This window comes from Ranitomeya variabilis, chromosome 2 (assembly GCF_051348905.1).
Source record: "Ranitomeya variabilis isolate aRanVar5 chromosome 2, aRanVar5.hap1, whole genome shotgun sequence".
Lineage (NCBI taxonomy): Eukaryota > Metazoa > Chordata > Amphibia > Anura > Dendrobatidae > Ranitomeya > Ranitomeya variabilis.
Genome location: NC_135233.1, coordinates 1,020,433,610 through 1,020,458,820, shown reverse-complemented (window position 1 = coordinate 1,020,458,820; position 25,211 = coordinate 1,020,433,610). Strand labels below are relative to the sequence as shown.

Below are 25,211 nucleotides of genomic sequence, written 5' to 3'. Positions count from 1 at the left end.
TAATCCGAGGAAAAGGCGTACTGACCCCAACCTGACCCCTTCAGAAATGAAAGCCCTCAAAACCCTTGAAAAGAATACCAAGATTACAATTAAACAATCCGATAAGGGGGGAATGTTGTTATTCTGGACACTAACCAATATGTCACACTCTGCAAATCGATTTTGTCTGATTCCACAACCTATGAGGTTTTGAAAAATGACCCAAAGGCAATATACTCTGAGATACTGTTGGATATGTTGACGGAAGCCTTGGATGGCCGTCTAATATCAAAAAATTAGTTTGACTTTATGTTCCCAAGGTTTCCCACTATTGCAACATTCTACTCACTCCCTAAGATCCATAAAGGGTATACTCCTTTAAAAGGCCGCCCCATAGTTTTGGGTATTGATGCACTTTGCCAGAATGTGAGTGTCTATTTGGATCAAATATTACGCCCTTTCGTCACGGCTTTGCCATCGTACCTTAGGGATACTACTGATTTACTGAACAAAATTGAGGGTATACGAATTGACTCTGACACCATCATTGCATCTATCGATGTCGAATCCCTGTACAGTAGTATCCCCCACAACAAGGGTATCCAAGCGACTGAGTACTTCTTAAAAACTAGGGGTACTCACCTCCGGGCCCACAACAGGTTGGTGGTGAACTTATTACAGTTCATTCTTGAACACAATTACTTTCTGTTTGGCGGCAAATTCTACCACCAGCTCAGGGGCACAGCTATGGGGAGCCCCTGTGCCCCCACTTATGCTAACCTGCTCCTGGGCTGGTGGGAGGACACTGTCATCTTTCAGGACGAGGATGTCACATGGTGCCCCAGGATCTTATTCTGGGGGCGCTACATTGATGACATCCTCGTCCTGTGGTCTGGAGATGGTCCTTCCTTTGAGAGCTTTGTCTCACATCTCAACACAAATGATCTGGGCCTTAAGTTTACGTGCGAGGTGGGGGGTGATAGGATCTCTTTTCTTGATTTATTCATCTCTAGATGTTCTGACGGACATTTGGGTACATCAATTTTTCGAAAGCCCACAGCATCAAACAGCTTACTGCGTTGGGAGAGTTATCATCCCCTTAATCTCAGAAAAGGGATTCCCAAGGGACAATTCTTAAGATTGAGAAGGAATTGTTCGTCCTTGGGAGACTTTGAGTCGAAGGCCAATAACCTTAAAAAAAGATTTAGGGACCGAGGATATCCATCACAGGTCATTGAAGAGGGGTGTAGACAGGCAACTGCCTGTAATCGAACTGAACTCCTTATACCAAGGGTTCGTGATGAAGATAGTAATATGACACGACTTATTGCAACATATGATGACCAAAACTGTAAGGTCATGGGGATCCTTAAACGTTTCTGGGGTATTCTTAAAGCGGACCCTGACTTAGGCGGTATAATTTCACCTCATCCCTTCGTGACGTTTAGAAAAGGGAGATCTGTACGTGACTTTGTATCACATAGTCATTTTTGCACACCAAAACCAGTGGGTACCTGGCTGGATCGCCGGGAGCAGGGAACGTTTAGATGTAGCTCGTGTAAGTTCTGCAAATTTATCACAACGAGTAACACCTTTACCAGTGCCGTCACAGGCAGAACCTTCTATAACAGATCTTTTGCTAATTGCAAAACGATAGGGGTTGTTTATCTGTGTACGTGCCCTCTAAATTACATAGGGAAAACAAAAAGGCCCTTTAAAGTGAGGATAGGGGAACACATTGGGGACATTACACATCAGCGTGACACCCCGGTGGCACGCCACGTTAATGAGTTCCATGCTGGTGATGTGGGATCTATCTCTTTCAAAGCCATTGAGACGGTTCCTCAGTCTGAGAGAAGGGGTAATTGGGACAGGAAGATTATCCAGAGGGAGACTAGATGGATTTTCTTAATGGAATCTGTCAGCCCTGGGGGGCTAAATGAGCAATTAAATTTTGGGTGTTTTATTTAATTACTGGTTATTCTGTATAGAATCAGGTCTTGCCTTGCCTATGTTATATTGGTCCCTACAGACCATGACGTCATTTATTGATTTGTCACTCAAGTTTAAGTGACTATCATCATCCTTCTAAATATCATTGGACTAGTTATTTTACTGTGTGTACGCGGTTTTAGTTATACTGAGGTCTATATGCTGATAGTGACTCTGTCTAGTGCTACATCCCCCTGGCTTCTATTGACCAGGGCTTGGTTATGATTGGGCGGCTGATGTATGTTAGTGGCAAGGTGATTTTGTCATTTCTTCACCTTGGACAGCTGCCTATCATGCAAGAGCTCTTTCCATCTGCACTGCACCAATCTGGGCATGCGTACTAAAAAACATCCCTTCATATATATGCGCTATTATTTGCGCTATAAATGTATGTAGACATACGTGCTAAAAAAACATCTCTCCATATATGCGCTACTATCTGCGCTATAAATTAATGTGGGCATATGCTCTGTACACTTTGTGGATGCTATGTACGTAGTACGGCACTGTGTACGTAGTGCTTGAGGGTGTGTGCATTGTTGGCGGCTTTGACTCATATCGCCAGCTATGCACTTGTTTCCGGGTTTTTCATTGATACTGGCGCTAGCTTGGCATAATGAGCCACTATGTGTCTTTTAAATCATGCACAATACTGACCTAGCTATCTGCTTCTCTATCTGCGCAGTGTCTTTCTGCGCAAGAAGCTTCTTGGTCATGCGCACTATGGGCGCTCTAATTGAACTCCGGAAGCAGTATTTCTACTTCCGGGTTGTTGGCATATAGACTGCGGGAACGCTCTTTTGATTACAGATTTCTCCAGACCGCGTGCAGCGTTCACATCGCCCGCGGCTTTTTGCCTATGACTGGCATTCCCCTGATGAGCCCCTCTGGACCTCCTTATGGGGCGAAACGCTTCGGGTAGAGACATCTGTCTCCTTGAGATAAGTGCATTATATGTATACACCTGTGCTGCTGGGCTGGCGCTTGTCTATTATGCCATATGAATATGATATTGGCTATTAGGCACAACATGAACAGCACTTGATTACTGACCTATCACTGTGTAGAGTCTATATCGGCCCTGGCTGAGAGGCTATGTGCCCTGATTGGATATTATTGGTAAGGGCGCCTCTATATGTAGGAAACATCGTCTTTCTGGCGAAATGCCATTGGGTCTTTGATTAGGCTATTATTGGGACACTCCCTTTTCTTTTTCTCTGGCGTTGATGTCATATAAGTATTCATCTGAATTATCTCACCCATTTCTGCATCTATCCAAGTATACAGTACGGCAGATCTGGGTCACATATGAGTTATTGTACTATGAGGTGCATCCTAATGAGCATTCTTTCTTTTTGGTGATGCCTCTGACATTATGGCAAACAATACCAATACTTCCAGATGTGACTCATTCTTTATAGAATTCTGTTCTATTGGTGTCATTTTTACAAATCATATTGTTCTCTTAGGGTAATACCATATAGAAGGGACAGAGAACCCCTTTCTTGTGTCCTGAATACTAAAGTGAATATACTTGGGACATATTGGGTATCATCACTACAGACAATAAGAGATCTTGCTGTGCAAAATATCTAAAATAACATCATTTTCAATCTCTCCTAGTATCTTTACTCATCTCTAGCTCACGCTATACGCCAGAGTAAATTGCATATCAGCTGACTTGTGCTATATTTGCACCAATAGCCAGTATTTAGCAGCACTGGTATTTTATATATCACACTTTTTCTTTTTGTGGTGTAAATTTTTTTCTGGTGGTGGATTTATGGTAGGGATCCCTGCTAGGGATTTTAGGGTCAGTGCATGTTGAGCGGGGGCGCCACATCGTATCCTAGGGTGCCAACCTCCGCTGCCAGGAAGGGCATTTTTTTAGGGATAGGCACGTCTATCTTCCCTAGCCCTTTCCTGTATATTTGTATTTGAATAAAAAAAATTTCTGGCATTTCAATATATACCAGAGACCCTTCACCCCGCAGGCTCTCTATTGTTGGTCTATATGATATTATCGTTATCTAGTTTTAATTATTATATTAAAATACATATTTTGTAGGTCTCTTGTTAGTTTTTTGGTTTTGCTTCTTGGAATATTAGACCTTAGCTATTGTAATTTTGTTTTTTTTGCCGCAGCCCGGGCTTACTCTTGATGTTGGAGACAGTGACGCCAGCGCTGATTGGGCACCGGGCTCACATGTCACAACAACCGCATGAGAGCCCCGGAGGAGAGTGAGTGCTGACACTGCTGGAATGGCGGCGGAGGCGAGTACAGGCTTTATTATTTTATCAGCGCCAAACATTTAGATCCAGAAGGGGTTGTCCTAGTAGTGGAGAACCCCTCTAAAGCACCACTCGAGTGGTGGAATAATAAAATAATTAAAATAATAAATAAAATATAAATAAAATAAAAGTTGGAGTGGTGCTTTAATCTGTCCCCCTTGGTATGGTATTTTTTATGTTTCCTAACAGGCGCCCTTATTTCCATATTCGTCTCGCCCACATAGAGCGATCCACATGGGTAACATATCAGATTACAGAACCTCATGGCCAGTTATCTGGTTGTCCTTGGTTGGTAGATCCTGACCGCTCTGGGCCAGGACTGACACACGAGCTGCAGGTGTGGAGGTGCCGGAGTCGGTCACCCTGATTCTTACACTCTCCAGCTTTCACCTCAACTGACTGAGCACTAGCTGCCTAATTCATCCCCCCCTCACACCCGCCATCGCACCCACACAACCTATTGTCTACATATCATTTTATGGCAGCCGGTTGGTTCTGTTCACAGATTTTTATTTTTTTCTGGTGGTCACAAACAAGTTTTTGAAGTGGAAACTGCTTCATGAAGCTACGATTTCCAGTATTTAGGGTTACAAATACTGAGGTAAAATACTGACCAAATACTGAAGGTGTGAACGCGGCCTTAGGAGGCAGACGATGCGACCGGCAAAGTCGCCTTTACATAGCAATGAATTGGAAGCTTATTTCAAGTGTTTTCTGAGTGATTTTTTTCTGTTTTTCCGAGCGGATCTCCTCAGAAAATGCCTGGAAACAAAACCTTGTGTGAACACGGCCTAAGGGGATGTGCGTAAGGAGGTTTTTGTTTTTTTAAAGAACATTTGAAAGACTCTCCCTAGTCATGTCTGTGCAGTGACAACTTTCCTGGTCACGTGTTCAGGTTTTTGCTTCAGCTTTTGGGGAGAAAAAAAAGTGCCGAAAAAGCGTCTCCTGTTGGGATCTGCTCTAAACTAAGCTTTGGCCAATCAGAAGGCTGCAAAAATCGCTTATGGGGGGGAAAAACACTTCCAAAACCGCTCCTAAAAGCTTATGAAAATGGAAAACGCCTCCTAAAACTCCCCACTGAAGGAGCGTTTCCTAAAGCGTTTGTCATAGTTCTTATCGGGGCCGCAAGTCCTCCGACATCGCAGGGGCAGGACCGGCTTCTCTCATGTCTCCGCCTCAGTGTGGTGGCCATTTTATTAGAGACCAGACCTCTCTTCACACTGTACAGTCCCCTCTACAGTGAGGACACAGCGGAGACCACTGGTCTTCCCTCTGGTAATGAGCGGCGCTAAGTCTCGTCACTACAACTCTGGGCAGCGCCATCTTACAAAAGGGCAACTTTTACCTTACGGCATAAACACTACACAACCGCAAATTTCCTGAATAGCGGTGCTGTAATCAGGGAAGCCTAATGTGTTACATATGGCAGGAGGGAAACCGTGCAAACTAGTGCCTGAGCGGAGCCGCAGACCACTCTGCCCACAGATAAGATGGCCGCCAGCTTTCACCAATGACGTCATCGGTGCACAGCGAGGCGGAAGTCATGCTCTGCAGGGGGCGGGGGCTGCCAGAGGGAAGCGGAGCCGGTAACCGTGAGTGGAGTCCTCATCATGTGCAGGTGTGCGGTCACTGAGGGGAGGTGGAGGATGGCTCTGGCCGGGGATAGGTCACAGGTCACAGCCATCCCCGGGGGCAGGATCATGTCTCATCATAGTGCACCCAGTAATACAAGGAAGGGCTCCTGCCGGGAGCCCGGGGTGTACCATGTCATATACTACAGGGGGTATCTAGGTTATACCATGTCATATACTACAGGGGGTATCTAGGTTATACCATGTCATATACTACAGGGGGTATCTAGGTTATACCATGTCATATACTACGGGGGTATCTAGGTTATACCATGTCATATACTACAGGGGTATCTAGGTTATACCATGTCATATACTACAGGGGTATCTAGGTTATACCATGTCATATACTACAGGGGTATCTAGGTTATACCACGTCATATAGTACAGGGGTATCTAGGTTATACCATGTCATATAGCACAAGGGGTATATAGGTTATACCATGTCATACACTACAGGAGTATATAGGTTATACCATATCTTATACTACAGGGGGGTATCTAGGTTATACCATGTCATATACTACAGGAGTATATAGGTTATACCATATCTTATACTACAGGGGGGGTATCTAGGTTATACCATGTCATATACTACAGGAGTATATAGGTTATACCATATCTTATACTACAGGGGGGTATCTAGGTTATACCATGTCATATACTACAGGAGTATATAGGTTATACCATATCTTATACTACAGGGGGGGTATCTAGGTTATACCATGTCATATACTACAGGAGTATATAGGTTATACCATATCTTATACTACAGGGGGGTATCTAGGTTATACCATGTCATATACTACAGGAGTATATAGGTTATACCATATCTTATACTACAGGCGGGTTATCTAGGTTATACCATGTCATATACTACAGGGGGTATTTAAGTTATACCATTTCATATAGTACAGGGGGTATATAGGTTATACCATGTCATATACTACAGGGGGTATCTAGGTTATACCATGTCATATACTACAGGGGGTATCTAGGTTATACCATGTCATATAGTACAGGGGGTATTTAAGTTATACCATTTCATATAGTACAGGGGGTATATAGGTTATACCATGTCATATACTACAGGGGGTATTTAGGTTATACCATGTCATATACTACAGGGGGTATCTAGGTTATACCATGTCATATAGTACAGGGGGTATCTAGGTTATACCATGTCATATACTGTAGGGGGGTACTAGATCCCAGGTTCTAATACTGCAGGGGTATTAGATCCTAAGTTATACCATGTCATATACTACAGGGCGGTTATATGCAGGATCAGTATCTGCATATCCACATGTGCTCTTCTCTATGCGGCTGCTCACAGAAGCAACATCTGGAGATCTGCTCTTCATTGCTGTCTGCTAGACCTAGTGCTAATGCACTAAAATGGCAGACAGCTGTGTGACACTAATCATGGGCCCACATGGCAGGCTGAGGAACGCTGATCTAGGGTATACCATGTTATAGATTGCAGGGGGTATTAGATCCTAGGGTGTACCATGTAATATATTACAGAGGTGTATTGGGATCTAGGTTATACCATTTAATATACTACAGGGGGTATTAGATGCTGGTTTATACCATGTAAAAGTGCAAGGATTGTATCAAGTCTTTTTCCTCACCTCGAGCTGGATGCACATCTACACTGCTCAGTACTGCTGTGTATTGTCCTCCATGTTTCTGCTTTTGTCTGTTTCCCACCTATAGAATGAAGAGCATTACGCTCTGCCTGTGTGCTGTGTTGTGTATGGGAGACGCCATAGCTGTTGCTCTCCTCTCACCAGCTCAGAGTGGAGCAGTGGGAGTAAACAAAGTGCAAAAACAAACTGGCCACTTTCACCTGGTGAGAGGACTTCTTTAAGTGGAAATGTATGAACCGCATATCTACTCCTTGGGGATGGTGTTCACAGTCCGACTGGCATCTCTAAACGACTGCCGATCAGTAAACCTCTACCTCTCGGCGGGCGTGTGATAGCCGCTCTCACACCCGGAGAATGCGGTAAACTATGTGATCTGAGGGCTCTTTGGTCGATCTGCAGCTCCTGTTTACTCCGGTCGCTGTGCTGCTGACAACAATTATCTTTTATGCTGCATAAAGGTTAATTTTACCCAATGAACTAGCGGGTGATCTGCAGCCTGTCTACACCGAAAGATCACCGTGATGTAGCGCTCTGTCCATAGGCTCTAAAATAATAGCTTGTGTATCAGTTCTGGCCTCCGGAGCTGTGGTTTCTACCTTGTCGCACACCCCGCACAGGCTGCCCCGCACAGGTTGCCCTGCCCAGGCTTCCTCCGACCAGGCTTCCCTGCACAGGCTGCCCCAGACCAGGCTTCCCTGCACAGGCTGCCCCCGACCAGACTTCCCTGCACAGGCTGCCCCCGACCAGGCTTCCCTGCACAGGCTTCCCCGCTCAGTCTGCCCCGTGCGGACGCCCCTTGCGTATTGCTTCTATCCTCGTATCGCAGCGTTCTGCAGGGTAAGTCTGCGCTGCATATGCCTTGGCTCTGTCAGTAATCGTCCTTTGTCCTCTCTCGCAGCAGTATGGCGGCATTGTGCTTCGTCTTGGCCACTTGCCTGTGTTTCTCCTTTGTGAGTGCAGATTCAAAGGCCGTGACCACATCCCTCACCACAAAGTGGCCTTCTACGTCGTTGCTGCTGGAAGCCAGGTAAGACCCGAGGCTCCTTCCGTCATAGACGTTTGCACTGGATATTTTGCATAGAAAGGAAAACGAAGAAGTAGGAAGCCAGTTGTCACCCTGTCCCCGCGGCGTGTGTGCGCACCGTGCAGAACAAACCTCCGCAGTGCTGTAGGCCGCGTACCCAGAGGAAGCCGCCCTGCTGCAGACCTCACTGCTCCGCAGCTTCCTGTATTGTGATTCTTCGCTCTGATACTTCGGCATTAGGAGCCAGGTCCTGCTGTATTTCCCCCATCCTGTACACATGGCTTCCATGCTCCTTCCCTCCTCCAGACCATATCGCACTTCTCGTCATTGACTATTTCATACACCAGACAGGGAAAACCCACAAAATATTTCACTTCCAAAACTGTATCCATGCCCAGCTTGTAGCCTGTGATGGATCCTTAAAGGGGTTGTCCGGACCTACCATGTAACTAATGTGTGTGGACCTGCACTGGGGCAGATAGCAGCTATTCAGTGAGATTCTGGGGGTCCGAGCCCCACCGATCTGATATTGATTACATATGGATAGGTTATCAGTGTGATGTTTCCTCGGTCAGTAGACGGAGCAGCTCCGCAGCTTATCACTTCTGATCGGCAGGGTGCCCACTGATTAGGCATTGGTGACCTGACCTAGGCATATGTCATCAATGTTACAGGACTGGGCGACCTCTGTGAGTAGTAACGAGATTCACCATTTAGTTATTTCCCACTGGGATGTCGGCGATTCCATCACTTTGTGATAATTTGGGTGGGAATTACGTTCTAGAAATGCAGAAGATTTTATCTTCTTCAAGGGGTGAAATCTAAAGCAGAAATTGTCATTATCCAGCGGTGAATGAATGCTGCACATTTTCTATGCCGATAACGCTATTGTAATTAGGAGCTTCTTACTTTCTGCCTTCAAACCCACAGTGGGAAATCCACAGCACCGTCACTAGGGGAGAACATACACTAGAACTTCCCCAATGCTGCGGCCGCTGTTCTCAAGTCTGTGGTATCAGGATGTCTGGATTATCGGAGGCTGATTTATGGGAATATTGCGTTGTGCAGCCACAATCCCGGTTACCTGTCTTTTTTCTTTTTTTAGTGAATTTCTGGCTGACGATGGGTCGGATACATTTTGGACGTTTGTGGATGAGAACCAACAAGTGGATCAGGGTAGGAGCGCCGAGATGGGAAACCAGATTTGTATTTTTTTCTTCTGCCAGTGCAAACTCTGTGTCCACCATTGGTGATCGTGACATGAAGCTTAACAAGGTCACGGTGATGATCGATCTGTAGGATAGGTCTCCAATATGTGATCTGACAAGCGCCACTCCGGGTGTTTGCAGCTCTCTCGGAGGTGGCAGGACGGCACGCTCCATACACAGTGTCCAGGCTGTTCTGCGGCCTCGTCATCCGCAGAGTTGTAGGTTGGATGCTCAGCGGTGTATCGTAGTAAAATCCGCTCTTGTGACGTCCCTGATGAGAGCAGTTCTGATATCTTCGTACTTTACACTTTTAGGTTCTGACTCGGCCAACTACGATCTATTGCTGAAAAGCGCCGGTCGCCTCCTGTCTCCCGTCCAGCAGAATCTCCTGAGGTTCGCACTGTCTCTTCGCTCTTACTCCTCCACCGTCCAGACCTTCCAGCAGGTCAGTATCTAGTCCTGGTAAGTGGAAAGGACCCAGTGAATCTGTGCAGAACCAGGCAGTAATGCTGTTCAGAAGCTTGGAAAAGCTTGGTATAAAAATACTCTGGTTGCCACCCAGCTTTCCCTCAGAGATGTCCCAAATTTTTTTTGCAGAAGTGGAGGTGTTTGCGTGCCTTCTGCAGATTTCTTGGTTTTGTGAAATCACGCCTAGAAATAAAATCGCTTTGATTTCAGATTGCCTCTGATGAGTCGCCCCCTACTGGCTGTAAAGCTTTTGTCGTGGTACATGGGGAGAAGACCTGCGATCTGGACCAGTTACCTTCACTTCTCACCAGAGCTGCCGAGAGGTACACGATGCATCCAAACTGGTGACTGACTACAGTCCGCTGTGTAAATGAAGCCCCTCTGAGCACCACAAGGACTTCTGTCGATGGTGTTAATATTTTCACTGTTAAGCTGGCGCACTGTCGGGTGTCTGTTGTCCATAGTAAATCCTCTCCCCAGTGCTTGTAATAGGTCAGGCTAGACGGCAGGCCCAGAGTCTTGTCCCCTCAGGGGTCTCCAGTGCGGCATTTGATTTGTCAGGGTTGGTGCGACATCATTTGTGCGACATGATGCAGTCCTGGCTAATCAAAGCTGTACCAGGGAAGGTAAGAGATTCGCGGGGCTCCTGTCCACCCATCAGGTACCACTGACCTGGACAATGGTCCGGTGTCCAACGAATCAATCTGTTTTTCTCTAGTCTGAGGAATTATGTTACCACAGATTTTAAAGGGAAGTTGTCATGTAAGATAACGCTGCTAACCTGCAGACATGGGGTTAATCTGCAGGTTAATAGTGCTTGACACTGTTCAGCACCTGCATTGAGAGCCCCGCTGCCAGGAGAAAATGAATTTTTTTCCCCCTGGCAGCCTTCCAGTTATAGCTGATGCGTCGGCACAGTTTTAGTCACGTCTCTGTATATAGAGAGCAGCGGCTGTAACCTCGCCTGGGCACTGACTGACAGCTCACTCGTTAGCAGTGCAGGCTGTCAGTCAGCTGTTACAACCTCGCCTGTCTATATACTGAGCAGTGACTAAAACCGTGCCAGCGCCACCCCTATGACTGGAATCCGAATGCTGCAGTTCATTTCCTGCTGGTGGACTCCCACTGATTTGTTTGTAATTATTAGGGCAATGGAATAGGTGAAAACATTAGAAAGGTTTAGTTACTTTCAAAATTGTATATCTGGGACTTTAAAAAAAAAAAAAAAAAGGAAAAAAAAAGTTGCTGAGAGAGATAACAACATGTCTGTTGTACCCAGTACTGGTCACCGTTCCTGTCAGAGATTCAGCTGCTCCCTGTCAACAGAGCAGCAGTTTCTCTTCCTGTTGACAGGGCGGGACTACTGATGTCATGGTGATTGACAGCTGATTTCCACCAATTAGGCAGAGGGGAGCCATCTGTCAATCAGCATGACATCGGTAGCCCCGCCCTGTCAACAGGAAGAGAAACTGCTGCTCTGTTGACAGGGAGCAGCTGAATCTCTGACAGGAGCGGTCAGTGACTGGCGCCGGGTACAACAGGCAGGTATTTGCAGCTACATGCATTTTTTTTAAAGTGCCGGATATCCCATTTTATTTGGGACTAGTGCTCAGTTTGAAAAGTGTAAGATTTTTTTGTATATATAAATATAAAAAATGTTGATATTTTTATAATATTAGTGTGCGGTTGACTCACTCGGCTGCTTGCAGAGGTAAATCACCTGCTGGTTCATTATGGGACAGCATAAACCGTAGCATGGTTGAACAAAATAAACATGGCCTTTCTGGCCTAACAGAAATAAGAAAAGATGGCCTAACCGTGTACTTATTTCTGCGGATTCGCCATCCGAGAACACCCAAAGTCTTCAGCTCCACCTGGAGCCACTGTCGGGAGACCTTCTTCTCCAAACATACAACACAGAGAAAAAAAACAGTGGCTGAGCTACACATAAGATAAAAAGGAGGACTGAGGAGAAGGCAGCGTTTTGGCTGCAGCCCTCGTGTGTGCCACCAGCTGTGCCCATTCTGGTCCGTGCAGTGTTCTGCGCCTGTAGAATAGTTTTGTGGGTATTTCGGGAGTCTTGTGGTTTCTATTCCTATTCTGGTATTTAGTGTTGAATAACCTACGACTTACATACGATGTGCTGTCGCTTGGACAGGCCAAAGCCTTTCCTGTTTAAGGGGGACCATCGTTATCCTGGAGCGTCACCCGACAGTCCTGTCATCATACTATACGGGGAGATCGGCACCACAGAATTTTCCAGGTTCCACCAACATCTATCGGAAAGGGCCCGAGCTGGGGAGGTGGTGTACATCCTCCGACACTACGTCGCTGTAAGTACATCTGTCTGCCCTCTGTTAGTTTTTCTGTAAGTATCTTTTCGTCCATATTATAAACTTATTTTTTTAACATTTTTTTTTTTCAATGTAGTTTATTGTTGTTTCTTCCTAAGCAATTTTTCTGCTTTTGTACCATTATGTGTATCATGTGCGGTAAGTTGCCTGCCCTGTTGGGTAAGTTAGTTGTTAGTTGTCAGTAACATGGCTGTAATTCTTGGCCCGACTGTGGGTATTGTGACCCGAACTAAGGACATCAAGTCCGGCAGTCAGTGTGCATGGAGAAATCAGGGGCGATGACTATAAATCTAAACCATGTGGTATCGGCGGAATCGGACAACAGTCACATGATTTTATTGTCTCTGGATATAAGTCGCCACCAGAGCAGTCTAATGGCAACTTATGGAGACCACTGAAGCATCTGCCGAGCCCCCCTGTGGATGGTGAGACAGTGTGTGGCGATGGTGCGATGAAGCATAGTGATGCAGCAGTCAGCCATTGTGGTGTCCGTAACAGTAAACTACCACTCCAGCATGTTTTTTGTTTTATTGCACCACTGGAGTGGCGCTTTTAATAAAATTTCCCTACCCCCTGCCTGCTGCCGCCTTTATTTTCTAGCATCACTCGGGTTGGCCTCCTGGAAAAGTGACCTGTCCGCTGCTCCAGTGTTTCATGGAGTGGTGCTCTGGTCACTTTTCAATACAAGTCTACGGGAACCTTGTTCTGGTCTCGTTTTGGCACTAAGCGATCAAGTATAGATCTATTACCTATCGCCCAGGTTGCATCATTTGCCGCTGTCTGCCTATGTAATTAGCGTATTAAACGACTGCCGATCGGTAAGTGTTCACTGCTCGTGGTCTTTTAGTGCCGCTGATTCGTCCATGTAACTGGACTATTAAACACTGATTGACTGATGTATAGTAAAATACAATGAATCCAGACTTGACTCAGTGAGTAACAATCCCAAGGCATAAATAAGGCAGAAATATGAGTATTGCATTGGGCGTCACATACTTGTGATGCCCTGGAAGCCAGCGGGCACTGCCTTGTTGTATAACGTCATTCTCCCTTTTGTTCCCGTAGAATCCTCAAGCAGAAAAGGTCTTCCTCTCCGGTTATGGTGTGGAATTGGCCATCAAAAGTACAGAATATAAAGCGAAGGATGACACACAAGTGAAGGGTAACGATCCCACGTTAAAGAGACTTTTAACTTTAGAAAACCAAATTCCCTGTATCTTCTTGTTAAATTCTGAGTTTCAGGTGTTTTATAGGGGGAATAAAATAAAGCACTACTCGCTTCCCCAGCCCCCGCCAGTTTAGTCTTTTCTGCTTTTAACTAGCACATCGCGGCCAATCAGTGGTCATGTGATATAACACAGGCGGCATAGCTCACTGCACAGCCATGATGGTGGTATGTACAGGACGTAACCTGTGCTGCCAATGACTGACAGCAGCAGTCCCATACTAAGGCCTCACTACATTCCGGCAATTTTTTTTTTTTTTTTTTAAACGGATCCGTTTTAAATTGTGAAAGAGAGAGAAAAAGACCAGAATGTAAAATTCATGATTTGAATGGAAAGTGCATTTCTTAAAAAAAACAAACAAACGGAATCGGTCACCGGATTGCATCATTTCACCTCGCGTTTCATCTGTTTTGCGTCGGATCTGTCGCTGTCTGCTTTTTTCGCCGGACAGAAAAATGTTCCTATGTACGTTTTCTCTGGCCGCCGGAAAACTAATTTTCTACGGATCCGGCAAAAAACAGATGAAACGTGAGGCCGTCCGGCGCTAATACAAGTCTATGAGAAAAAAACGGATCCGGTGGCAACTTTTGCCAGATCAGTTTTTTTTCAAAATTCGCCTGATTGTGCCTGACGGCAAAAACCTGATGTGTGAAAGTGGCCTTAGACTGGCGGGATTTCTGTCTATGTGGTTTTGAGCGCAACGGACTGCACACAGACAAATGATAGTCTATGTTTTAGCGCACATTTGCGATTTTCTACAGCGATCTCATACACGAGTATATACGGTACTTATTTGACCAATGAATGTGCTCAATAAATTTTAGCACCAACCGTGTGTGTGTGTATGTGTGTATCTATGGCAGGAGACCCAGGAGGGACCCCACTGCTGATACTGAGACAAAAAAAAGTTGGACTGCAGTTTGCAAAATGTACATTAATAAGCCAAACTCCTTCTGGGAAAGAGTCTTGTGGACAGATGAGATCAAGATAGAGCTTTTTGGTAGAGCACATCATTCTACTGTTTACCGGAATGAGGCCTACAAAGAAAAGAACACAATACATACAGTTAAATATGGTGGAGGTTCAAAGATGGTTTGTGGTTGTTTTGATGCCTCTGGCATTGGGTGCCTTGACTGTGTTCAAGGTGTTATGAAAGATTACCAAAGGATTAGCTCGCAGTGTAGTGCCCAGTGTCAGGAAGCTGGGTTTGTGTCCTAGGTCATGGGTCTTCCAGCATGACAATGAACCCAAACGTACTTCAAGAAGCCCCCAGAAATGGATGGAAACAAAGCACTGGAGAGTTGCGTAGTTGTCAGTAATTAGTCCGGATCTAAATCCCATTGAACACCTGTGGAGAGATCTTAAAATTGGTGTTGGGAGAAGGAGCCTTTCAAATATGACCATGACTTTCTGATTCTGGCGTTTACTCTCTATTCTAGGTAACAACGTAAATGCCACGGTGGTTGGAGACAATGATCCTCTGGACGAGGTTCAAGGTTTTCTCTTTGGAAAGCTCAGGTACGCGTTGTCTTCATCTTCTGCAATAAGTGGAGCAGGTTGGAGGGAAAGGGCTTCCTACATGTATGAGAGAAGCCGACAGTCATTCACACACCTTCCCACCTGCTCGTTTTCCCTCTATCTTCTCCCTTCTCTTTAATTGACAGCTCTGGCTTTATACAGCCACAGAAGGGAGGAGGTGATGGAAAGCAGCAGGTGGGACGGATTATATAAATGACTGTCTGCCATGGAGCACCGAGCGCCTGTACTTTGACCAGTCATTCTGTGCTGACAGTCCTTTTAAGTAGTGTGTGTGTATATATATATATATATATATATATATATATATATCTCAGTATGTATGTAATTAACCACGTATGTACTGGCCTGATTTCTGCCCCTATTCCCTATCTCTGCTCATTTCCTTGCCTGCACCCCATGTTCTTGGTCTTTTACTTTACTGTCCCCAGTGTGTAACCTTAAGATGATTTCTTATTAGCGGTTAGTAATATCCGTACTGATTGCAGACTTCATACTTGTTTGTTCTGGGGATTGACCCCTTCTTGGATATGATGTTTTATTTACTTTTTTAAATGCAGGTATTTAAGTCTAAACATCCTTTTTGTCATTGGGTTTTAGTTACAATTGTGCTTCGTTTGCCTTCCACAGACTTTGTTGTAGTCTCTCTTGCTGGCTGCAGAAGGAGTTTACTGTGTATCCATCAGTGAGCTCGTTCTGACAATCTCATGGGAGAGTTTGTAGATCTTTTATCTGGCGGCTCCTCTCAGCTGATTGATGCCTGCAGACCACATCAAAGTTAAATGTGTCCGGAAACAAAAAGCCTGTAAAAGCCAAAGCGGTGCAACATCTAATTGCAAAAATGATTTTTGGCTCCAAATACATTCATTTAAGATAAAAGAAAATGTCCCCAAATGTGGACAACCTCTGTACGTGTGCTGGTCCTGTATAATGTGACACCTGCGGTGAAGATGTCCCTGATTATTCCAAGTTTCCTCATGTATTCTGCAGTCGTAGTTTGGTCTTCACTTTAAATGTTGATATAACTACCTGTAGAACTTGGGTTTCCTTGCAGGCAGCTGTATCCGGAGCTACAAGAGCAGCTGAAGGAACTGCGGAACCATTTGGTAGAAAGCACCAATGAGATGTCCCCTCTGAAGGTGTGGGAGCTGCAAGGTACCGGAAGCTGCATGCTGTCAGAGCTCTGTTCACACTACGGTCACAGCTTCCGCTTCCCTTTATAATGGGGCCAGATCAGTTTTCAGAAAATCCCGACGATCCCTCTTATATTAGTTTAGTGAAGCTTCTACTCCGGTCGCTCCCACCGATCGGCTATTTGAAGGGGTCTCGGCGGCTTTAGGGTGCCATCATACATGAGGTCGCTGTCGGCTGAGACTTCCATTACACATAAACGCTCAATTTGGTTCTGGTTCATATATGCAGTGTGGGTAAGAGAAAGAGACACTGCCCCACGCCTCTGGCAGCAGCTTATGTCCCCTGAGAAGAGAAGGAGCAGGCACTTTAATTTAACCTCTTCATAACTGGGGATTTTGAAAATAATTTTTGCACTTTCATTTTTCTTTACCCTTCTTCCAAGAGCCATAACTTTTTTTTTTTTGTGGGACGAGTTGTAGTTTTGAATTTCTCCATTTATTCTTACCATTCAGTGACATAGACATAAGATGACGGATTCTCCACGTCAGCACAATTAACGTGATATCAAGCCCAGATAGTTTTTATTTTGGTGAAAAAAAATCTTTGAAATTTTGTAAAGAAAAAAAAAAATCTGCTGCCATATTCTGAGACCCATAACATGTTAGATTTTTAGAGTGGATGGTTACTGTCAGGGATTGTTTTTTGTAGGAGCTGACATTTTTTATTAATACTTTTTTTTTGTGAGGGGTAGATACAACTTTTTGATTTCTTTTTAGTGCAGTTTATAAGTACCGATGTGGCGACAAATATGTAATTTCTTGCATTTCAAGCTTTCTCTCATTATGGTATTTACCAAACAGGTTAATTTATTTAATATTTTGATTGGACTTTTATAAATGTAGTGATACCAAATGTCTTTTTTTGTATTCTTTTTATATTATGGGGGAGAAATGGGGTGATTCTCATTCTTATGGTTTTTTTTTCCAAATTTCCTTTGTTCATCCTTTTTTTAAAAAAATGTTTTTTTGCCTTTTATTTTTTAGTCTCCTTTCAGGGAGTTGAACTTGTGGCTCTCTGACCGCTTATACTAAAGTACAACTGTAAAATGTCATCCTCCAACGAAGCAGAGCCACAGCTTTATGGGCGGACGAGGGTGACATCATAGAGGCCACCAGCAGACTCTTGGCTGCAGTGGTAACCCATCATTCCAACATGTTCGCCTACCCGGGTGGCCAATGGGAGCCGGTGGCAATTGCGTAATTTAAATGCCGCTCTCAATTACTGACAGTGGCATTTAAATGGTTAAACTGCAGCAAACTGGGCATGCTCTGGTCGCTGCAGTTACATAAGCTGCATAACACAATCTGCCTGGTATGGTGCGGGCTCAGCTTATGAGCCTGCATCGCACTTGCACCTGCAACTGCTTAAAGTATTTTTTTTGTTAATGTGGTTGTGAAGGGGTTAAATTGCCCAATCCTTCACTCCATTGGTGTCAAACCCGTGCCTGTGTTATAAGGGATGCTTATTCAGGGGATCTGAATGTATAGTTCTTTTCTAACCTACATATATTTCTTCCCTAATCATTGTTTCTTTCTTGTAAGATCTCAGTTTCCAGACGGCGGCTCGGGTCCTGGCCGCCCCTTCTTCTGAGGCTCTGCTGGTGATGAAGGATCTCAGCCAGAACTTCCCCACAAAGGCCAGGTACCGTAACCTCATCCATCTATTGGAGCACGTGTAGGAATAAATAATCTTATATCTACAAGATGGATTTACTTATACTCAGTGTTTTACAAACAGGACACTAACCAGGACTGTGGTGGACTCTGCCATGAGGATGGAGGTAGAGGAGAACCAAAAGGTAGGTTTTATTCAGCCGTTTGTCTGTTTGCAAAATTAGGTTCCATATTCTAATGTGTCAAAAATAAATCCCATTTATTTTTGAGGACCATGTTCTTGCAAAATATCATCATGCTAAACGTCACCCACCTGATACTGATCTGGTTTCTGACCTTGAGGGCAGCCGAGTGGCAATATGGCACTACATTTTTCTAATGCCCTTGGTATTTCATACTAGCAGTCGGCTGAGACACACTAGTCTGACATTAGCTGCAAATCCGAGTACTATGCCATCAGTATCTGTACAATAACCTCTCCATTAATTTATGTCCACACAGATTTGCTGAGGATTTTTCAGCAGTGTTTCTACAGCCAAATCCCCAGAAAAAGCATGTGTTATACTGGATTAACATCACATTCTGTTTCGCCCCTCTGTGCTTTATCAGGGGCCTAAATCTCAATAGCCGAACAACTGTTTTTCGCTCCAAAGGCAGCTGGTGTCTAAAATAAGAATTTTGTACTCCTTTTCACCAGCTCCATTATTCTGAATTTCTAGATGTAGCTGCCTAAACTCACAAAGGCCGGCCCGATTCTTAGAGAGACACTTTCCACTGGAAGGAACAGAATTTGATGCCTTTTAGATGTGATTGTCTGATGCTTTGTTACTTCTATACGATTTTTTGCATGTACACAGGAGCTAATTTTATGGCTTTCTTGTTTCGCTCAGTACTTTAAGGGCACCTTGGGGCTGCAGCCTGGAGACTCGGGTCTGTTCATTAATGGACTGCACGTTGATCTGGACAGTCAGGATATCTTCAGGTAATTTGAGCGAGATAAGACCTTGGTCACTTTTTATTTTTCCAATATGTATCAAGGAGAGCAAATATTTTTTGGGTTATTTGCAACCCCCAAGAGCAATAACCCATTAATTTAGGCAGTGTTTGTATCAGACAGGTACTTTATTGTTCAGGTGAGATATGTCTGCAGAACCCACCACATATCTAATGTATATTGAGGGTCCTGACACTCCCGGATGCCAAATGGATGGAAGTATTGAGCATAAAATAGAAAGGAGGTCAGCTCACGCATATAGTGAAGATCAATGTGGAAGAAACGTGCAGTGCCGCAAAGATTAGAAACAGGATAAAAGATCCGGCATAAAAACTATTGTAGAGAAACATTAAAAAGTCACAAGTCCATAACCAACTGGATTACAAGCAAACGCGTTTCGGGCTGCTGTTTTTAGTGATTGCCGCAATGACCGGTTGCAGTCACTGTATGTGGCTTCAGACTGCTGAAGCGTCGGCGTGTGATGTGCACATTCTCACGATTCCTTTTTACTCGCCGTGCGGGTGGACAGTCACATGACGGGATGTCTGCGATTTGCATACTTGCAATCACTTGTCGGCTAGACTCCTGCGCTTCTTCAATTCTTTATCATTGAGCGAAACTGGGTGAGACTATGTGCCACGTGACCGCCCACCCACACGGGAAATACAATGGAATCATGACAGTGTTCACATCGCACACTAACTATTTGGCTGTCTGCAGTCACAGAGTGTGCCTGCAGCCTTTTAATTTCAGCCGGACAACTCCTTCAAGGTTTTTTAAGCGTAGTCTTTTGCCTCATTTTGGTAATTTTTGCAGCAACTTCACTGCCAAGAAATTTTTTTTCAAAAATATTTTTACGTCCTCTGATGAAGCAGTTGTGAAACGCTCAGCAAGTGTTTGATGGGTGAGTCTTTTATTATTCTGTTGTAGTTTGTGACGTACTTTACCAAGAATATATTGTCGTGTTACTTCAATATGCTCAATAATTACACATATCTGTCAATTATATGGATATCTTGAGCATATCTACAAATTTTATGTTTAGGCGGTGTTTTATTTATTTATTTTTCTGGCTCACCCATCAATTTTTCTCCTTGATGTATTGGACATCTACACACTTATACTTTCTACATACGTATACTTTTTTATCTTTATCTAATAAAAGTGTAGTTTTACTTTGTTTTTTCTTTAAAAAAAAACAAAAAAATGCTTTGGTCCGTGCACATATTTCTGCTGCATTGTTTTTTGTCTCGTGACCGTGCTTTTGGGTCCTCCCACTTTGCTTAGAGTTATAATTTTTGGTCTTGTATATATAAACTAGTGAGCAGCTTCCAAGCGGAAGCCACCAGAAGCATGGACTACTAGGAGAAGTTCAGATTGGCGAAACGTGCACAACAAGTGGTTTTTTACATTGTAGTGCATATGCTCGTTTTTTTTTTGTTTGTTTTTTTTTTTATAGAAAAAGCTCACCATCTGATCAGCGCCGTGTGCACCTGGACATTCCCAGTTTTTTCTTTTTATTACAGTTTGTTTGATGTCTTACGTAATGAAGCTCGGGTGATGGAAGGTCTCCACCGCTTGGGTATTGAGGGCTCAGCCCTCCATGACGTTCTCAAGCTCAACATCCAGCCGAGTGTCTCGGACTATGCTGTGGACATCCGCAGTCCTGCTATATCGGTAACTACTCTCATATTGTACAGGATTGGTCACCTTATAATAGTACCGATATATCGTCATATCCCTCCATTACTACATGTGTTGTGGAGCAGCTTATGTTCCCGTCCTTTACATCTACTGCAGATTTCTTGCTGACGTCGGCATGTCTGGACTTACGGACGTGCTGTCAGATGGAGGAACGACGGTTCTGGATGTCCCAGGCTGTGCGGCCTGATCACTAATAAGCCACATCTTCTGGCCGCGGACTCCATGAGCTGGTGCTCGGTTTGGCTCTCTCTTTAGATGGGGTCCAGGTTCTGTCTCTCCGTGTGGGATCTGAAGGGAGGTGGAGGAACAGATTCTTTCTTTTATCTCAAACTTGAGATTATAATGGATCTTTTCTGCCTTTTGGTGACATTTTAATGTGGACAACATAGGACACAAAGGTTTCTGAATAACGTGTGTGTGTTTTCAAGGTCAATCACAGGAATCAAATTGAGTCCCCCACTGGGTGCACTTGGTATGACTAGAGAAGAAAAGCACCAGCACCCATATGGCCCATTAAAATGTCTTTTTATTCTTATCCAATGAAAACATCAGTACAGCTCCCGATATAGTCCCAGGAATCAGGTGCCAGTGCTAACACATTTAGTGCCACTTATAATGTAATGGTTATGCTAAAACTCACTTATATTCATGGTACAAAATGGCACTGCTGGTCGGATGCCTGACCGCCGCGCCATTCATTCTCTGCGCTGTCAGAAGAATCTGAGCACAGTGGATGGCCGCCCCATGGGGAATGAATGGAGCGACGGGCGCAACGCAGCTCCAGTCTAATGGGGATAATGTGACCCCTTCTACCGATCAGTGTGCGTCCCAGCGGTCGGATCCCCACCAATGAATAAGTGGTCACCTATCAGGTGGGTGTTGATGTTCATTTACTGCTCCTTGGCACCACACTCATCTGCTCGATAATCAGTCTCCTGTGTCAATTTACGCATGAAACTGATTTTAAAGTGTAAAAATGGATTTGCAGGTGTCGGTGATACCTGGGGAGGTGTTCCTGTGACCTCTGGTACTGACGGCTTTAATTGTACAGAAATTAGAAATTTGGAGCCAGTGATACCGTACTCGCGATGCTACAACTAAGGGCCGGAACTGGCCTGAAACGCGGTTTTATGGGATTGCGTCTGAGGCTGGACTGATCAGAGGCTCGCAGCATACTTTACAGTGGGTAAATACACTCCTGTTTTTACGAGTGATTTTGGCCAAGGAGCAGAACGTAATTGCAGTAAATCTAACCTCTAGAACATGGGTATCCATAATCCTAAAACCTCGCAGTTTGTGCCGTGAAGCGTAACTTTATCTTATAACAATGCTGCCCAGCATGAATGCAGAGTTTACCACATTAGATAACGGTCGGTCGGCTGACCGCCATCTCTCCGGACTCCCACGTAGACGAGCTCTTGGTGCGTTCTTGTGTTCTCCACTAACGAGAAGATGTCAGACCCTTGTGGTGGCGGCTTCTCTTCTGGGCAAACCAAAGGATCAGCCGCCGAAATTCAACAGGACGGACCTTACTTCCATCTGTTGTGGGAAAGTCCAGGAGCCCCCATACACATTGGACCCGCGACTGATCCCACTGACTCTAGTCTTGTGTGTATGGACGCCATTATTGTAATAGGCTGCACTGCAAGAACAAGCCAAGAGAAGTTTTCCTGTTCTTATTGTAAAGACGGTATCCACTATGAAATGTCAAATTTTTAGACCAAGGGTGCCACATAAAATGAATGATTCTTCGCTCCTGGACCGGTGACGTACCTCCACCAGTATACCGACAATAAACAATGTGACATGGCCGCCGATTGTCTGCAGCCATCTCTATTCCGTCACATCGGATTGTTTATGGCAAGATGCCGGTGGGGCACATATTACTGAGAATGGAGGACCGAGGGAAGTTTGTGGCTATTAAAGAAGTGATGGTCCAGTAGTGGGCAATCCCTTTAAAGGGGGAATTCTGGTGCTGCTCATTTCTGCATATGAGGTGAGGGGTGCAGATGACATTGTGGAGAGGCATGTACGGTACCTGCTGATTGTGCATGCTTCTCGGCAGGTATGTGGGGCCATCATGTCATGGCTTGAGGCTGACGTTAGCGGCACTGGGATGAGCCTTTAAGACAACAATGATAGTATTACTTAACCAGGGAGAGGTCAGAGTCTGCATAGATATAATGCACACCCTCAAGTAAGTGAAGACAGTGACGTCTGAGAAGATCTGGGGGTTGTCCTCCAGATAAGTGACTACTTGCTGATCGGTGGTTGTCCATCTACTGAAACCCGCACCGATCGGCAGATCAGAATTTTTTTTTTTTTTTATTCCAAACGGTTCACTTATATGACTATCCACTCTGTCATAGCTGGAAAAAATGGAATACAGCGCTTGACAGCCCCATAGGGAGTGAACGGAGCAGCTTGTCCATTCTAAAGGGAGATAAAAGTTCCCCGTTTTGCCTATTTTTTGTGGGTCCCAGCAGTCAGACCCCCTCCAATTACCAGGTTATCAGCTATCCTGCCAGGGGGATGTTGGTGCAGGGGTGGGTTGATTAGGGCACACACAGCCCCATTGACCAAAGCATTCATGTACAGCTCCGTCTCCTCACTCATCTTCTCGGCAATCAGTCCAACGTGTAGATTTTCTCATGAAACTGATTATGAAGCGTATAGAATGCATTTACAAGTGTCAAGGATTCCTGGGGAGGTGTTACTGTGACCTCCGATAGTGATGGCTTTAAATTGTACGAATATTAAAGGAAGACCGTTAATTGAGCCGTGTGGATGCCGGTGAAGTGTAGACATTTTGACTCTCTAGTAGTTTTTAGCTCCCAAGAATATTGTTAGTCCCAGGGTAAAGCACAAGTGACATCGGTAGGAAAACGTCTGCTGACCCAAGTAGGATATCCTAATTGCACGGAAGCGTTGTAGTATGGCAAGTGTCCTTGTAGATAAGGAAGCAAATCCAGCAGCGAAGATCCTGAAAACTTGTCATCCCCTCATCACATAGATAGCCGCAGATGCGTTTCAGGCTCCGTCTTTACTCCTTTTCTGGAGCCAACATTCAGCCTCACGTTCCGCTTTTTTGCTTCTCTTGCAGTGGGTGAATAACCTTGAGCTGGACAGTAGATACACCTCCTGGCCTTACAGCGTCCAGGAGCTGCTCCGACCCACCTTCCCCGGAGTCATCCGGCAAATCCGCAAGAACTTCCACAATCTTGTAAGTGATTTTAAACTTTTATTTGGCTTATGATAGAAATGTAAAACTGTGAAAAGGGAATTATAATCGCACACGAGGAATAATTTTATCAGAAAGACTTAAATAACGGAGTGTAAAGGGGCAGTTTTCACATATTTCTCACTTAGAGATGTGTATTTTCCAACTATAGATACATATGGAAAATTGATTAGATTAGGTATTAGTGATGAGCATGCTTGGATGTTATCGAATGCTTTCAGTGTGCTCGAGTAATATGTCCCTGTGGCTGAGTGTCTCGCTGTTGTTAGACAGCTTCCACACATACATGGATTTCCTGTTAGGTAATCCCTGCATGTGATGCTTCTGTCTAACATCTGTGAGACATGGAGCCGCGGGGACTCGGACATATTATTCGAGCACGCCCGAGATGCTCGGATAACCCCCGAGCGCGGCTGAATGTCTCGCCGTTGTTAGACAGCTTCCACACATACATGGATCGCCTGTTAGGTAATCCCTGCATGTGATGCTTCTGTCTAACAGCCGTGAGACATGGAGCCGCAGAGACTCGAACATATTATTCGAGCACTCCCGAGATACTCTGATAACCCCGAGCGCGGCTGAATGTCTCGCTGTTGTTAGACAGCTGCAACACATACATGGATCACCTGTTAGACAGAAGCATCACATGCAGGGATTACCTAACAGCCGTGAGACATGGAGCCGCGGGGACTCGGAACATATTATCCGAGCACGCCCGAGATGCTCTGATAACCCCCGAGCATGGTAACCCCTTATCCGAGCACATTCGCTCATCACTAGTATTAATGTCTTTTCTGTATGGGTTCAGATGCTTGGGATGCCCAATATACTGTTCCGGGTGTTGGTGTTGAAGGGAATAATACCTGTTTGCAATCCCTTACAGAGGATGAGCGCTAGGCTGCGTTCATGTCTTGCAACATTATCCCTGTGGATCTCTGAAGTCGCATTTTTCCAAAATAGCAGGAATATCCCACATAATTTTTGCAGAGATTTCACGTGAATTGCACTTAAACCAAATTGTTGTTGCTGAAATTACAGCAATAAATGCTGTTTTACCTCAATTATGAATATTGTGGCAAAGATAACAACCAGCAAAAAACTGC

The 25,211-nt window shown here is 44.8% G+C and overlaps 1 protein-coding gene and 1 long non-coding RNA gene across 4 annotated transcripts in view; one reads left to right on the top strand and one right to left on the bottom strand.

The window, feature by feature from the left end:
- LOC143808550 (uncharacterized) overlaps positions 1 to 25,211 on the bottom strand; it is a 1,160,439-nt gene that overhangs the window by 589,389 nt on the left and 545,839 nt on the right. The gene's annotated exons all lie outside the window — the stretch shown is intronic.
- UGGT1 (UDP-glucose glycoprotein glucosyltransferase 1) overlaps positions 5,715 to 25,211 on the top strand; it is a 77,953-nt gene continuing 58,456 nt past the window's right edge. Inside the window, exons 1-14 of one of the 3 annotated variants that reach the window (XM_077291326.1) lie at positions 5,715 to 5,881; positions 8,445 to 8,573; positions 9,676 to 9,746; positions 10,093 to 10,223; positions 10,457 to 10,569; positions 12,405 to 12,579; positions 13,666 to 13,762; positions 15,266 to 15,344; positions 16,417 to 16,517; positions 18,098 to 18,197; positions 18,294 to 18,354; positions 19,060 to 19,151; positions 20,690 to 20,840; positions 23,971 to 24,090. In XM_077291326.1, coding sequence (XP_077147441.1) covers positions 5,874 to 5,881; positions 8,445 to 8,573; positions 9,676 to 9,746; positions 10,093 to 10,223; positions 10,457 to 10,569; positions 12,405 to 12,579; positions 13,666 to 13,762; positions 15,266 to 15,344; positions 16,417 to 16,517; positions 18,098 to 18,197; positions 18,294 to 18,354; positions 19,060 to 19,151; positions 20,690 to 20,840; positions 23,971 to 24,090 — 1,428 coding nt within the window. In that variant the 5' untranslated portion in view covers positions 5,715 to 5,873. The remainder of the gene's footprint in view (positions 5,882 to 8,444; positions 8,574 to 9,675; positions 9,747 to 10,092; positions 10,224 to 10,456; positions 10,570 to 12,404; positions 12,580 to 13,665; positions 13,763 to 15,265; positions 15,345 to 16,416; positions 16,518 to 18,097; positions 18,198 to 18,293; positions 18,355 to 19,059; positions 19,152 to 20,689; positions 20,841 to 23,970; positions 24,091 to 25,211) is intronic. The other 2 variants (XM_077291324.1, XM_077291325.1) reach the window with 2 other exon arrangements.